Raw genomic sequence first — 16,404 nt, 5'->3', positions numbered from 1 at the left:
CTCTTTAACGTGTTTTATTTGACTTGCTTGCAGTCACTGGCCTTTGGCCAGGTTTAATGTCAACTATAGCAACAACACCAATGAAGAGTAAGTACTGATAACTTCCAAAATCCTTCTACACTACTGGCACCTTCTGTTCTTCCCTTTCCAGCCTAGTAACATTTTTAGTTACTGTAGTTAGTCCTTAGCTCTCCCTAAGCCTTTCCTATAGTTTTATTATAGAGAAAGGTCTAGTTTTCTTAGTATGAAAAGCATTCTTTGTGTTCCCTGTGAACTTCTTTTTGTCTGAAGTTACCACTTCCTCTCAAGGACTGAATTTGATCAAGAATTTAGTCCCTACCTCCTGTAGTTCAGCTGGCTGATTTTACTGCATCACCAACTGATTTATTAATTCTTGTGTTTTTAAACGAGATTCGTGTATTAATTTTCTAATAGTGATTTTCCTCTTTTAACATACTGGTCCCTTTTTGCAAATCAGGTGCCCCAAAAATTTCAGGTTTTCAAATAAGAAGTAGATACTGGTCAGGGTACCAAGAAAACGTGTGCATCCTTTTGAAGTGTGTGTTTCAATTCAGCAGATACTGTTAGAGAGAGTGACAGACACCGTATTAAGGCTGGTATTGAAACAGAAACTCTGACAGAAACTGTCCTTTTGAGTATGTTTTATATAATTGACAAACTATTTCACAGTGTTACATCAAAGAGAAATTTATTGAACAATGTGAAGAGCTCCTGTAATTTAAAATCACCCAACACCAATGTTTTTTGCTTGTCTTAGACCACAGCTATCTGAGGTCATATCTGCTCTTTAGTATCCAGCAGCAGATCTGTTCTCACTCATGATGATAGTAAATTTTTTTCATTGTTTTTCAAATGAAAGCAAAAAAAAAAAATCAGTTGTGTCAGAAATACTTTAAGAAAACTCTTGGAGTTTATTTTCTCAAAATAGTTTTGTAATGGGCAAGTTCAAACTGTACTCTTAAAATGATGCTGCAAAACCTTTGTGTGCATACTTGAACAAGAGATCTTCCTGCTCCTAAAGCAACTTTTTGGTTTTGTTTGCATAACTTCCGTTAAAAAGGAACATCTGTGTGCAGTGAACAGTGACAGAAATGTGGAACTTTTTATTTAGACTGGTATAAAAGAAGTGCTATAAGCCTGCAGCTTAGCCTGCTAGATGGGGCCCAAAGGACTGATGAGAATGGAAATACTTCTGTCTTTCTCTGTTTCTGACAATGACTCATGTACCTTGGGCAGAACTTTCATCCTTCCAATTTTTCATAATTTTTAAATGGATACAACACCTGTCTGTCTACCTGCCTGACAATCTGAAACATGCTTGATTTTCAAAGTACTTGACAGGTGAGAAATGCAAATGTCTGACTCATTCACAGACTATGACAGTGTTTTTGTGGGGCTGATGAAGATGTTTTCCAAGTCTAAAACTACAGAAACACAGAATGGATGCTGCTCTGTTGGGGTCAAAAATGACAGACACAAACAATTGTTTTATCAGTTACTGCCTTCCAGTTTCCTCAGTGGCACTGATAAAGAAAACCAAATGACTATCTTTTTTAAGCTTTAGGTTTTTTATTATGTTAAAGACCCAAGTGTGCTAGGTCTTGGGGAACTGTTGGTGATGCTTTCAAGTCTTTGATTATGGCCAACCTTTTCCTCTGAGTGACTTCCATAGGCAGACTTCAAATAGGTGGGAGTGTGGTAAGGTGGGAGTTACCACAATAGGAAGATGCACAGAGGCCACATAAATGGAAGAAGCTCACTTATGAAAGATACCTGTAGTTGATAGATGAGTTTATAGAAGATCTCAGGCCAGAGAAAAATAATTACTGGCATGAGATGCTGTGTAAAATAACGTGTTTTTTTCACTTTTTAAAAATAAAACATAAACATAGAAGAGAGCTGGAATGGTCAAAATATTCCCTCCAAAGTTCACCAATTGATTCTCTATCTCAACCTACTTTTCCTTGCATAACAAGATCCACAAATGTATAGCCCTACCCTTTGAAAATTCTGTTTACTTGTAACTTTCGGTAAGAATGACAGATATTTGGAGTCTTAAGGAGTTACATTAATGCTGATAACAGCAACTGTGAACTGCCTTTAAGATCAGACACCATTTATAGTAATCTGCAGTTAAATCCTGACATGTTTTTTAAACAGGAAGGAATTTTGGGGTCAGATTTGAAAATGAAGCCATAAAGTCCAGGGCAGTCAGTAAGCAGAGGAATAGATACTTGAGCAGCAGTTCCCACTGCTGTGCAGGAATCAGCCTTGGTAAATGAAAAGCTGTTTCTTTGATTTAAGATGTGTGTATAAATAGAAGATCAGTCAAGCCAAATGTTCTTTTTTCCCCCAGTTGTGTATAATTCCCCTTGCAGTGTATAATTTTGAAAGTCTGAGTGGTGTTGGTCAGCTTGGTAGATATTTTCCTGGATGTGTCGAAGTGTAGGATCTCAGCATTTTTTACCAAATGAGTCTAGGCTTTCCAAATTACGCTGTGTTGCTCCGTCACTGTGGAAATGTCTAAGGGTAAGAATTAGCTAAACAGGTGCTCGTTGCTAATAGGTGAAAGCTGCTACTATCTTAAAATTGGTGACTGTTGTCTTCTCCTTTGGAGTGCTTCTTGCTCCCTGTGACAAGCACATTCCTAGACATGACTGCCATGCACAGCCTAGACCTTTCTGATCTGAGCAGATATATGTGAGACATGGAGTATCTCACAGGTATAGTAGATCTCTTTCTCTCTCATGCAACTAAAATAGGTTGGCTTAATCCTGTTGACTATAAAGCATTTATGAAATGACTACTATATAGTTAAGGGAGACACACTTCTTTTCTCTACATTTGCTGATTTTGTTCAGATATTGTCTGGAATTTTTCTTCAAGGCAATTGTTAAAGCCAGAGGTAATTAATGAATTAATTATAGCTTTGCTGATTTTAAAGAACTATGAGAGGAAATTCAGCATCATTTTGTTTAATTACCATTAAAGCTTCACACGGTCACAGTGAGGTTTTGGCTATGCAAAGAACGTTGACAGTTTGTTAAGCCATTTTAAGTTTTGTCATCATTTGATAGATTTCTTTTTAAATGCCTGGGTTCTAAAGAATGATACAAATTGAGAGCATTTACTTAAAATCGTCCTGGTACACTGATGTCTGAAAAGGTAAGAAAGTGTAGGTTACTAATGCAGAGAATCAGCCAGCTGGTTACCTGATGTGAGAATGTGGTGCTGCCAGGGTGAGAGGTCTCAGCTGGATCCCTGTCCTACTCTATCTGGAGCCTAGTTTAGTTTCCTCTACCTCAACATCCACCCTCTCCCTTCACTGCTTCAGTATTGGTAATATTACTAAGCCTTGCATTATGTTGTACAGCAAAAAGGAAGAAAAGAAAGAGGTTAAAGAGGAGAAAAAAGAGGAAAAGAAAGAGGAAAAAAAAGAGGAAAAGAAAGAGGAAAAAAAAGAGGAAAAGAAAGATGACAAAAAAGATGACAAAAAAGATGATAAAAAAAAGGAAGAGTAAGTATAAAGAATGAATATGTGCTTGTAACATACCTCCCTGCACTATAAAACATGGTATAGCATTTCATCATAACACTTTCACTACTATTGTTCTGTGGACTGCAGAACCTTAGTCTGTCAACTCTTTAATACATTTTCCACTTTGGAAAGTTTCAACTGCTTGGCAAAGTTGTTACATCTTGAAGACCTGTGTTTATGCCTGTGTCATTTTTCAGCTTCCTATGTCAGTAAAAGGGAATTGAACTACCACTGGTCACTTTGATTTGAAGATCCCTTTTTTCTATAAGGACATTTTAGGACAGCAGCCCGCTTTGCAGAGCTGCACAGACTTCTCATTGTTCCAGAATGTCCGTAATGACTCAGAGGAGATGAACCAAAACTCTGGTTCATCTTACCAAAAATCTTACACGTAGAAAATTAAAGAGTTGCTAGTAAGTTTAGTTATTTCACTGACTAGTATATTTAATTACTCAATATGGTGCAGTTGATGGCTAGTGACCACTGAAGTTTGCTTCTGTTTGTTAGGGGATGATGTATTTCTGCAACAAAATGAGATCATTTGAATACTTTTGAAAGAAATAAATCCTGCCCTTGCTTTGTCACCCTAAGCTGCCACAAACATAGTACAGTTTAGTGTTACCAGTTATTAAAAGCAAAAATGGCAGCAGATGAAAAGAGAATGCATTTGGGTGAACTTCACAGTTAAGGAGAATGTTACAGTAATATACTGTAAATTTATATGTATGTATGTATATGGTGGCATATGCTATATAGTCATGGGAATATGTAGTTGGGAATCATTTCCAAAAGGAATCTGCTTGATCTCAAGATCTTTACTTTCTCAGTAAATGCTTTGTTTGATTAGAAAGCCTTTGTTCTAAAAATTCTCTTTTGGCTTTGATTACTATGTAGTGAAAACCTGAGCTTTGAAGTAGCCAAAAGCGTTTAAAAACATTTTGGCAGAGAAAATTAATGTACACTAGACGATAGTGTACTCCATCGTATAAACACCATATTTCATGGTCACTAGTTTTGGGGTGGTAATCATTTTTTTAGAAGAAATGGTTTAAAACTTGTAGTGAAGACAGTAAAGTAAATGCTTTTTGGATTAAAGCTGTTTCCTTTACTAACGTTGTCTGGACATTCAGCTGGCAGCAATGATAATATCAGAAATACACACAAATATGAAATAAATATTAATTGTTTTTTTAATAGATTTACATTCTTGGAGATGAGGAAAAGTCACACAAATACATATTAGTGTATTAGTGCATTGCCTGGTCACATATCCCCACACAGATCACACTTGGTACTGTTACTTGTTACTTTTACAGCTGTGGACCTCCCAATCCACTAATATGTATTTCCTCTGATTACATGCCTAATTGCTGTCTATTCCATATCAACCTTTCTTGTGCTGGGGAAGGGCACTTCTGAGCATACTCTGGATGTGTCATTAGCCATGCTGTTCTTTTAATCTTTAAATTCCAGACCTGTATGCTTCCTTTAGCATCACTTCCTTGTTGTGAGGCCTGGGGAGCCAGGACTGTGAATGTGTGAAATTTGCCTTAACATACTGAGACGTTTCAGCCCTAATCACACACACTGTGTTCATATGCACATAGAGATTCTGACAGAGCTTGTCAGATGGGTGAAGCTGATGCTTGGTATCTGATCTGGGCTGCCTGCATGGATACGTTCTCTTCTCTGGAGCTGTGAGTTTCTCACGAGATGAGCAGCCTCCAGAAGGGGGAGATCCAGCAGGTTGCTCGTTTACATTTCTAGTGTAAGCCTGCATGTTTTCCTTTCCAGACCAAAAAAAGAGGTCTTTGTGATAGATCCTTCAAGCAATTTGTACTACAACTGGCTGACCATAATTGCTGCACCCGTGTTCTATAACTGGTGTATGCTGGTGTGCAGGTACGGATTTCAGTTAATAATAACTCTACCTTTCAATCATGTAAATCGCCCCCTTATCTCCCTGCAGTACACTTTGGGTGGTTTACCTAGAAGAGTTACCGTTCATACACCCTTAGGGATATACGATGTGCCCACCACTGGGAATAGAAGGCCAGTGTTTCTTTTTTTTATCTTTTTGTCTAAAAACAGGTGGTTGTAACTTGCAGTGAGCGTCCTCATGAGCACTGGTGTGGCCTTTGTGTGCCACCTGCTGGCTGGTGGCTGAGGCATGTCCTGGCCACTGCCAGGGATGAGGGCTTCTCTTCTCACAGGAGAGAACAGAAGGGAGGGGTGGGGGGATCTTAATATAATGCATCTCTAGTGACGAGAACGGCTCTCAACTCAGAAACAAATCTTGTATTTGGGAATTGTCTTAACGGAGATGTGTGGCCAATGAAACGTGATGCATTTTTAATTATAGGCCTATGTTTAATCCTCCGTAAGTGCATTTGTGTGGCATGTATGTGTTTCAGTTTCATTCCTGGCCTGAACACCTTTGAATTCTGAAAGATCTTAGTGTCTGTTCAGACATGGTTCTAGGCATGGAGATATGGTGCCTGTAATTTTTCAGTTCCAACAATGTGCACTAGCGTGCTGCTAAGACACATAACTGCAAATGCTCTATGCAGTTGCTGTAATTTTTTTTTTTTTTTAAAATCTTTGTTTCTTTAGAGCCTGCTTTGATGAGCTACAAATGGACCATATTAAAATGTGGCTGTTCTTGGATTATTGCTCTGATATCATCTATTTTTTTGACATGTTCGTCAGATTCAGAACAGGTGAGTCTTTCTGGGATTTTAGGTGTTTTCAAATACTCTACGTATATAAAGGCTGGAAACAGAAATTTCCCTGTGAGGTCTGACCAGTGTAATATCCTGTCTCTGGCAGACCCCAGCAGTGGAGGCTTTGGAAAGATAAAGTGTCTGATCAGTTTAGATTTTTTTTAAGGCTGAACATTCCAACACTTGCTCTTCTCTTGTCTGTGTCATGTCATGCTAAGTGGCTCTCTTCACCTTCCCATCCCTGGTTCTGTAATCCTGTCAGGCTGAGAAGATTTCACATTTGAGCATGCCCAGCTGATACAGATTCCAGCCTTATAGGGATATCTGTTTTTAGCTAAATGAGGTCATAATATAGGCCTAAGCAAGGACATACAGTGATCCATAACATTAAATCGCTGCAGTATTCCTTGATACACTTTGATGCTTCCACTCAGGCAGTGCCTGGGCATGCTAGGAGGGGAGCAGGGGGTGGGTGTTGTTCATGGTGTTGTTTTTGGAGCTGCTTACATGTGAATACAAGCTGTCATGGTAGCTGGTCTCAGGGCCAGAAAACATTTCCTGCCTTGTTCCATTGATTGGTACAGACAAAGCCTCAAAATGCCTTGAGAGGGTCCAAAACCACACTGATTATTAAAACAAGAGTGCTTTTAAATCTTTGATTTTAACATCTTATCTATTTATCTGTTTTTATTTGTTTATTTATTTATTTAAAACCATGCTGACAGCTTGACATTAATTATGGCTTGTGACAAGTTATAAATGTAATTATAAGACAGGGGCTAAAAATGCTGTCATGTGGAAAGCACACAATTCATGGCAAGCCAAATTCTTAAACTTAGCAAGTACCTTGTTCAAAAGGAAAGTAAATTTCAGATACCAGCCTAAATCATGACTGCTGTATGTGGGGCAGGGGGAGGGGGCTTCATCTTCTTTGAGTAGTTAGAATGCCAAGTGTGCCAACTAAATTTACCTTCTGCAGTTATATCTGTTACTGTAACAGGAAAGAATTGAGCAGAAATTGGGCATGTCCAGGCAATAAAAGTCATAAATTTACATGGGCTGCGCTGATAATTATATGACTGTTAAAGCGTGGTTAGGTTGAATTTGCAGGCCTGGATTAGAACCGCAGAATTGCAGCAGTGATCTCCTGAACACTTCATTGCAGGTGTCTGCTGCAGTTTCATGCACTCCAATAAAGAATTCACTTCTTTTAGGTGCCAAAATCTTTCTCGTAACAACCCCTCCTGGCTCTGCCTTTGCCTGCTGCCTTTTCCTGTAAGTCTGCAAGGTCCATCTGCCCTGGGGACAGAGGTCCTGGAAGCCTTTGGGGACGAGTTTGACTTCCTGCTACCTGAGGGCAGGGCCTGGCTTTGAACTGGGGTCTAGGTAGCCCCATGACTACTCTGATCAGCTTCCCCGTGGGGCATTTCTGTCTAGCTGCAGGGCCAGTTTCACTGTATTTCACCTGTTTGGTGACTGTGCACTGTGCAACAGAAAAGATTCACGTCTCAGCAGCTGATTGTGTTTAGCACACCCTTGTTTTGATGTTTTCAAAAGGTTTTACTGTAAGACTTCAGTTCTGTGAGGGGACAAAAAGAGCTGAGAAGATTTATCTCCCTTCAGGTGGAAGGTGTTTTCAAAGTTATTTTTCATAACTTTGGGTCAGAAATTCATCTGCCTGGCCAGCTTTTCTGTTTAGTTGCATAACTGTTAATAAGGGCATATTTGACCACCTTTTCTGCAGTTTTCTGGGATGTAACACATTCATGGCACAGGAAATACTTCCATTTGTAGGTGCCATCAGTTTGCAGATATCCAAAGCCAGATACACACATGAGGCATCTCTACAGATATACCACACATTCTAGAAAAATAACTGCGCTGTGTAGGGCATGAAGAAATGAAGCTTGGTCTTCCTCAGCAGATGCTTCCCTGAAAAAGTTGTAGATTGCTTGTAGATTGCTAAGGCATTAGTAAAATGTGATAATCCCTCACATACAGGGAATGTTTTGTTTCTTTCTCAGTGGCCCAGTGGGCAGACAGTTGGGTATCTCCACTTGCAATTGCAGCAAGTATTTTGCAGTGCATAGGCTGTTCCTTGCAGAACATTTTCAATGCCTTGAGCTTACAGAGGTACCATAGAGCACTGTGGCTGTACTGTCTGCAGTAAGGGTCTCTAGCTAAGTTTATATCTCCTTGTAATCTTTTTAAATCTAGTATTTTCAAAGTCATTTGAATGAATATCGATGTGCAAAGTTCTAGCTCTCTCACCTGAAACACTAAAAATTGCAAACCGAGGAAAGTCCTATCAGTTTTGCATTGGACACCAGAGGAAAAGCATGGCTCAGGGGGTGGGTAACTGGGTATCTATATTGTTTGGAAAAAAGTTTCCAACAATCCATTATACCTATTTAGTATTTATTTAGAAATATCTCTCTCTGATTTTATACACAATTGCTTAACACTTGCTTAACACAATGACTCATGCCAGTGATTCATAAAAAATGAGACATATGAATCTCCCCTCTCCATTTGCAAAGATACTTAGAGGATAAAAATACAGCTGTCCCAGAACAGAGTGGAAAACTTCAGGGAGCACTGTGGTAATAACAGAGTCATTGTCCTTAATCATTATATATCAGCTTTGAAACTTGGTTGAAATATTTAAATTTTCAATTAAATGACATAATATATGAATGTCTGTATACATAACAGTAAGAATTTTAATGTTCTTAGCTATCTGAAATGTAAGTCACTCAGTATTGTTGACGGTATTGTTATTCTAACATGTAAAATCTGTATTTTTGTTCTCCGAAGGCTTCCTTGAACAAGGCTTGCTAGTTAAGGATGAAAAGAAACTACGAGAACATTATACCAAAACGCTGCAGTTCAAACTGGACATTCTGTCTCTTCTGCCAACAGACCTGGCTTATTTGAAGCTTGGTTTGAACTACCCTGAACTACGATTTAACCGCTTGCTGAGGATCGCTCGGCTGTTTGAGTTTTTTGACCGTACTGAGACCAGGACAAATTATCCAAACATGTTTCGTATTGGAAATCTTGTGTTATACATCCTTATCATCATCCACTGGAATGCGTGTATATACTTTGCAATTTCGAAGGTCATCGGATTTGGAACCGACACGTGGGTCTATCCCAACGTTTCCATCCCAGAGTACGGGCGTCTCTCTAGGAAGTACATTTACAGCCTGTACTGGTCGACGCTCACGCTGACGACCATCGGAGAAACACCTCCCCCGGTGAAAGACGAAGAGTATCTCTTTGTGGTCATTGACTTCCTGGTGGGTGTGCTGATCTTTGCTACCATTGTTGGTAATGTCGGCTCCATGATTTCTAACATGAATGCTAGCAGGGCTGAGTTCCAGGCCAAAGTGGATTCCATTAAACAGTACATGCAATTCCGAAAAGTGACTAAGGATTTGGAGGCCAGGGTTATTAAGTGGTTTGATTACCTCTGGACCAACAAGAAAACAGTGGATGAGAAGGAAGTTCTCAAAAATCTGCCTGACAAGTTGAAGGCTGAAATTGCCATCAATGTCCATTTGGACACGCTAAAGAAAGTGCGTATATTCCAGGATTGTGAAGCTGGACTTCTCATTGAGCTGGTACTGAAACTGAAACCTACGGTCTTCAGTCCTGGGGACTACATTTGTAAAAAGGGAGATATTGGAAGAGAAATGTACATTATTAAAGAGGGAAAATTGGCTGTGGTGGCAGATGATGGCATAACCCAATTTGTAGTCCTAAGTGATGGCAGCTACTTTGGTGAAATCAGCATCCTAAACATCAAAGGTAGCAAATCAGGCAATAGGAGGACAGCCAACATTAGGAGTATTGGTTATTCTGATTTGTTCTGCTTGTCTAAAGATGATTTAATGGAAGCCCTCACAGAGTATCCAGAAGCCAAAAAGGCTCTGGAAGAGAAAGGGCGTCAAATTCTGATGAAAGACAATTTAATAGATGAGGAGGCAGCAAAAGCAGGAGCTGACCCAAAAGACTTGGAAGAAAAAATAGAAAGACTTGAAACAGCTCTGGATACGCTGCAGAATAGGTTTGCGAGGCTTATGGCAGAATACACCTCATCTCAACAAAAGGTGAAACAGAGACTTGCCAGAGTAGAAACCCGAGTGAAAAAATACGGTAGTGGCACCTTATCAGTTGCAGAAGAAGAGGCTGAAAAACCTGTGGAGGAGAAAAAGCAGTAATGAAGCATTTATATTTCCTCATTTATTGGAGAAAGTTGAAGCACTGAAAGCCATAAATGTATGTAAATATATGTGTGCATACATAGACATGATTATTTTTATATGAACTCAAGAGAATGGTTTTTAGCACTTTTAACTGAAGCAGTATTTCCTTGTAAATAGAACATTGTCACTGTCTTCTTAGGGGGAGATTTGGACTGGCATTTGGGTACTTTTTTGTACTGGGAGTGGGTTTCTTACAAGTCACGCTCAGAATGTCTGTTTAGTTTGGTACCTGTAGGTCTTGACACACTGTCTCTTCCCATGCTTTGTGCGTTAAGAAGGCATTGCACTTGAAGTACAAGGGACTGGGATTTTTATTTTTTAAGGGCTTAAAAATATTTATAGGGTACCTGCTGTACTTTGCTACCTTAGTAGCTGATTAAACGCATGGACAGAATCCGGGTTTCTCAGAATCTTTGTTCTTTCACAGTGCAGAGACTGCGCAAACAGTTGTACGACAGTAAAGCAGCATCACTTACCTGGGCATTGCAGTGCAGCCCTGCACGTGTGTGACATCGCCACGGATCTGGATGCAGTAGTCGCATTCTTTCTAATGAGCTGGGCTCTGCACAAAGGCCCATGCTGAGAGTAGCAGTGCTTATTCATGTGCTTTCTGGCATGGTCTGTGACAGCCTTTGCTGCTCTGCAAGTGCTTCACTAGGGGACAGTGTGAGATCCCCCCTTTTGTTTTTCTTAGCACAGTCCCATCCCCACTGGTAAAACCCACACTTGGAAGGGAGTCCCCAAAAGCTCACTGGTGGAAGGCAGCTGGGGCAGTACGGCTTCACCAAACCTGGGAAGAGAAAAGAGGGCCCTGGTGTACGCAGTTCCTGTATGGGGGACGTTGAGTGAATTCCCTGTCAGCAAGTGGGCAGTCCTAGGGGGAGGCTACAGAGAAACTGTGTGGGCTGGCAGGGTAGGCTGTCCCTGCCTGCCAGCCAGCTTTCTCCCAGAACAGGGTTTCTGGGAGGCAGGGAATAAGCCCCATGTTGCAAAGTCATTCCAGTCACTAGGCCTATGTCTTCTTCCTTTTTCTTTCTTCTAAGAACAGGTGCCTACTCCACCTCTCTTTCCTATTCAACTGCCATCCTTTCTCCAAAGTAGTTGTCACACTACTGTGTTTCTGTTAGTTAGGGAGAATGCAGGCCACAATTTGCTGAGGTTGTGCTGGTTGATTTTCTGCTTGCTGCAGAGTAGTTGTCTGGCTCTGAGTTGAATACACGTCTGGTCCACTCAGCCTGTTGTGATATTCAGGTCTGCACTGAGGTTTCTTGCTCCATCACATTGCACCCTTACAATTTGCATATTGCACACCCCTCTTAGCTTTCGCCACCCTGCTGCTCCCAGTTCCTTTCCAGGCCTCTCTCCCTCCCATTGAGGGGATTTTTCTAGTATTCTCCTGTTGAGAAGATACTAGTTTCCATTTTTTGCTCTACAATATTCTTCTGTCATGTAACTTTCCCTGTGTTACTTATATCCTCCCTTACCTCACTGGTTTTTGAAAAGTATGGAGTAGCACAGCACCCACGGCAGAGGAGCTGGATTCTCCAGTGGCATTAGGTATTGCCATGGGCACTGCTCTGACTTTTCAGTTGTCCCCAGTCCTGACTGAGGAGCCCTGACAGCATGTGGGATTGATGGCCTGTGGGAAAATTGGTGAGAAATCCACTGAGGGTGGTTTAACTGCATGGTAGTGGAATAAAAAGAGGTGGTTTTCCTAAACTGAATACAACTGCTCAGAGTTTTCAATACTCAGAGAGTATTGAAAACTCCCTGTTCAGCGTTTCAAGGCTGTTTCACCTGCCATAACCCAACTGCCTTTAGTGGCAGCCAAAGGAGGAGGGGTGGGATGAGGGAGGAGCAAAAGAGCCACGCAGCACCTTCGGGCCGCTGTGGCAGTTCAGAACCGCAGCCAAGAGCAGGGGTGACAGACGTGCTGGGCAATGGAGAAACACCAAGCAGCTCAGCTTACTGCCACCGGGGAAGGAAGGCTGTTACAGAAGAGATGCTGTAATCTGCAGCCCAAGAAAGCAGACAGGGAAGCCCCTTCCTATCAACCAATTTTCTGATTTACACTTGAAGTTTGGTGGCCAGAAGGGGCCCAAGCCAGACCGATGAGTGACAGGGACGATTCCATTGGAGCAGGCTCCCCCTCTCCAGATACTGCCAGAGCCAAGGACAGAAGCGCAGCACAGCAGGGCTACCTACTCCATACAGGTTTCAGTCCTACACAGCTTCACTCTCACCTCGACAGGGGGAAGGGAACATTGCAGAGCAAACTCAGGAGATGATGAGATCAACTGACATTGCCATTAGCCCAAGAAAACTCCAGAGGCCACAACCATCTTTGGGATGGGAGATTGCCAGAGGAAAGGTGAAAAACAGCAGAGTATGGCTGCTGGAGGCTCTCACCTTACAGATTCTATGAAGAAACTGCTGAAAGAGTTCTGCTTTACCACCTACAGCTCTGCAGCAGCAACGCTTGGAGGCAGCAGGCAAACGACTGCTGCCATTTCAGCACCACCAGCTGTCCCCACTGCCACTGCTGGTCTGCAGCAGGATGTGGCAGCCAAGAGCGCTGGCTCCTGGCCACCCCCTGTCCTGCAGGAGAAGCCAAGAGCACAAAAGAGAAAGAAGAGACTAAGTACATCTTCTTAAGGTTCTTACAGCTGCAGTGGGTGGTCCCAGAAACAGAATCCCAAATCCAGGAAACCTTTCCCAGGGCTGAGACACTCCAAAGTCAAAGCCAGCAAGGAAACTGGCTTGGATGATAAAACTGCTTGTCCGAAAAGTTGCAGGTCTGGAGCAGGATTGCCTCAAAGGCCCAAGGATGCTGTCTGGAACAACTCTGGTGCAGAAGCAATGCTCTCACCAGGGCTGTTTGTTGGTTGTTCCAATTGGGGCAGGAAGCAGAACCTGGTGGCTCCAGCCTCAAAGCAGTCACACAAGAATTTTGTTAGAAAGGATATCTTCCTGTGGATTTCAGTTTGGGAATAGGAGACCCTCCACAGAGAGATTCCGGGTGTAAAGAACTAGCACAAGAGCAACCCTTATCAGATGTTCTTTAAGAAGTAAGTCTGTGTTGTGCTTTGGAAAGAATGTACTGGTATTGGTGAGGCCAGAATGTCACCTGCTTTGTTTCAGATGACTTGCTACAAAATTCACAGGATTCTTCATGCATAGAGGGCAGTTAAAGAAAATTAAAAGTCAGCATGCATGGCATAAGGGAGATTGTTCTTTTGAAAACACCTTTTCATTTAGGAAACATTCTTGTGATGAGTTTCCCATTTTTTGGTAAAAACCAATTGCATTATGAAATAAATGCCCTTTACTTGTAACATTGGCTCACCTGATCTTGATCCCTTGCTCCTCAAACACTGAGTGCTTGCAAGGGGAAATAACCCCGTCAAATGTAGCAGCACACAATGTACAGCAGCTCAAAACTTGGAAAAGTTCAACTAGTTGCCATGTTATAAATAATTTCTCTTGAGCATCGTTGCTCGCACTGCTGTACTATACAGGTCTGGAAGCAGAAGGATGCAGCGGGAAAGTAGATTTGAGGGATTTTCTCTGTACATAAACCCACTGGCACAGCAGCTACACCAGAGCTTTTGGTGGCATTAGAAAGAAAGGCTTCATGTCAACTTTGCACACGACAATAGTTCAGTCACAAATCTTCAGGCTGCTGCAGTTTTTACCTTTACCTGACATTGCTCAGTACCAGCTGCGAGCCAAGGCCATAGGAGCAGCAGCTTCCCTGCACACACAGTTGTTTATAGCTGAGCTGTGCTGCATGTCCTTCCAAAGGCAGAAGCCTAACTCCAGCAATCACTGCCTATCAGTCAGCTCTGCTCTCACTCTTTAATCTCAAAACTCTGCAAAACTCTGCAGCAAAACAACACAAGCAGTTCCTAACGCTATTTTATTGTCCTAAAATAGAATGATGATTTGCACCCCCTACTTGCACCTCCAATGTCCTTGTCTTTTAGACATTTCCTCACACAGAAATCCCAAAGTAGGATATATAACTGAGCAAGACATCTGAAAACATAAGCACAGTAGGCAAACTTCAATTATTTATCAGGATAACTTCCTTGATGTATTCTACTGCAGAACAGAACTATACCTGCACATTGGAAAGCTGCACATATGCAGTTAAAACCACCTTCACACACACATTTTAATTTTGTTAATGAAAAATAACACAAATCAACAGCTGAAGACACCGTTAGATGCAGCACTAGAGAAAAACACAATGACATTATTTCACGGGTCATATTATGACCTGTCTAAAGACAAATGCCAGTATTAACTCTTATTTCCAAAGCAATGTCCCTTCCATGATATGCTATAAAATTAAATTTTAAAATAAAATTAAGTCCCTGATGGTCTTACAAATTTGGTGACAACTTTAATTAAACTTTTGAGTATAAAAAAGAACTGTAGGTAGCATCACAAACCCTTGTGACTCAGACTGAACATAATAAACTTGACTCTTTCTTGTCAGGAAAGGCTTGATTTTGCATAGTTAAACTTGGAAGAAACTCCTGCTCCGCCTTGCATGCTGAAACACTTGAGTTTTTCTGCAGAATAAATAAGGCACAACTCAAACATTCCATTCAACTGAAAAATCTTCATCCTGAAAATTCTTGAGATAACCAGGAAATTTTTAATCCTCTAGTAAGATTAAAAATTTACCTGCAGGTAACTGGCTACAACAGTGCCAGGGAAACACCTTAAAGCTGATGATGTGGGGGTTGTCCTCTTCCAGAACATCAGCAGTGTGGAAACCTGTGTCTAACTCCTTGCTCCACAGAGCAGAAACCCAGGCAAGCATCTGGGTAGCCCACACTGCAGGCTACCTGGAGGCTCAGCCCAACAGGTCCATCACACCAGCGTGGTATCGTATGCGGTAGGAAGGTCCTGCTTCCAGCAGCGAAACCACTGCTGGGTGAGAGGCACAGACTGACTGCTGAAACACAGAGTTGCTTGGAGGCCCGGGCCTATTGCCAGCCTGTTCCAGCAGCAGCTTTCCTCAAGTTGCAGGGTTGGAGGGGTCCCCTTGGCTGCCACAGTCCCATCTTGGGCTGCTGCCTGCCAAATGGAAGACAAGCAAAGTCAGAGATTCACAAAACACCGTTCCTTAGTTAACTGAACTGTGCTCACTCCTGACGGCCATTCCAGAAATCTTTTTCTCAAGAAGCAAGAGCTTTCTATTAGGGTGCAGAAGCAGAAACTTGAAGAGGCATTTCACATGTCAGATGAAGCAATGCTGAGACACCCAACACGTTTTCTTGTTACCGTATTAAGGACAGCCTGTGGAGAGAGCACCAGCACATTGGCATCAGACTTCCTACCTTGGAAGAGGAATCTTCTGTCTCACTCACAAGAGTTATTTCAGTGACACACAGATATACTTAAGTTTCCAAGGTAAGCTTTGTAGACCTAAAATATGTTAAATGCTGTTGAAGGACTAAGTGAGGGTGCAAGACATTTTGGGTGTGCCTAGAGCTGTCTCCCCCCCAAAAAAACCAACCAACCAACCAAAAAAAAAACCAAAAAACCCACCCACCTCCAAAAAACTTAAAATGGTATGTTCCCTTTCAAGCAATAGAAGGCTGACTGGCACTTCTGCAGGGCAGGAATGCAGCCTGCAGCTACAAGACTTCAAGATTCATTTATTTTAAACTTTATCAACTGCTGCTGCTGGACATTTATAACACCATTAAGGAGATAAAGTTTCAATACAGTGGTATTTTGGGGGAAGCAGTATGTATTTAAATGAGAAATCAGTCAAATATGAAGTACTTACATCTTACCTGAAAATGATTCCTTGACAAACAGCTTACGCTTT

The 16,404-nt window shown here is 41.6% G+C and overlaps 1 protein-coding gene across 4 annotated transcripts in view; it reads left to right on the top strand.

Moving 5' to 3' along the window:
* Positions 1-12,280, top strand: part of CNGA3 (cyclic nucleotide gated channel subunit alpha 3) — a 28,187-nt gene extending 15,907 nt beyond the window's left edge. For 3 of the 4 annotated variants that reach the window (XM_050331606.1, XM_050331609.1, XM_050331607.1), the window contains 5 exons: positions 34-87; positions 3,395-3,538; positions 5,354-5,461; positions 6,173-6,279; positions 9,100-12,280. In XM_050331606.1, coding sequence (XP_050187563.1) covers positions 34-87; positions 3,395-3,538; positions 5,354-5,461; positions 6,173-6,279; positions 9,100-10,508 — 1,822 coding nt within the window. In that variant the 3' untranslated portion in view covers positions 10,509-12,280. The remainder of the gene's footprint in view (positions 1-33; positions 88-3,394; positions 3,539-5,353; positions 5,462-6,172; positions 6,280-9,099) is intronic. The other variant, XM_050331610.1, reaches the window with a different exon arrangement.
* The last annotated feature ends 4,124 nt before the right edge of the window (positions 12,281-16,404 follow it).

Source organism: Myiozetetes cayanensis, unplaced genomic scaffold (assembly GCF_022539395.1).
Source record: "Myiozetetes cayanensis isolate MyiCay16 unplaced genomic scaffold, myiCay2020 scf5-8, whole genome shotgun sequence".
NCBI lineage: Eukaryota > Metazoa > Chordata > Aves > Passeriformes > Tyrannidae > Myiozetetes > Myiozetetes cayanensis.
The sequence above is the reverse complement of the archived record's forward strand: the minus strand, read 5'-3'. Positions and strand labels throughout refer to the sequence as shown.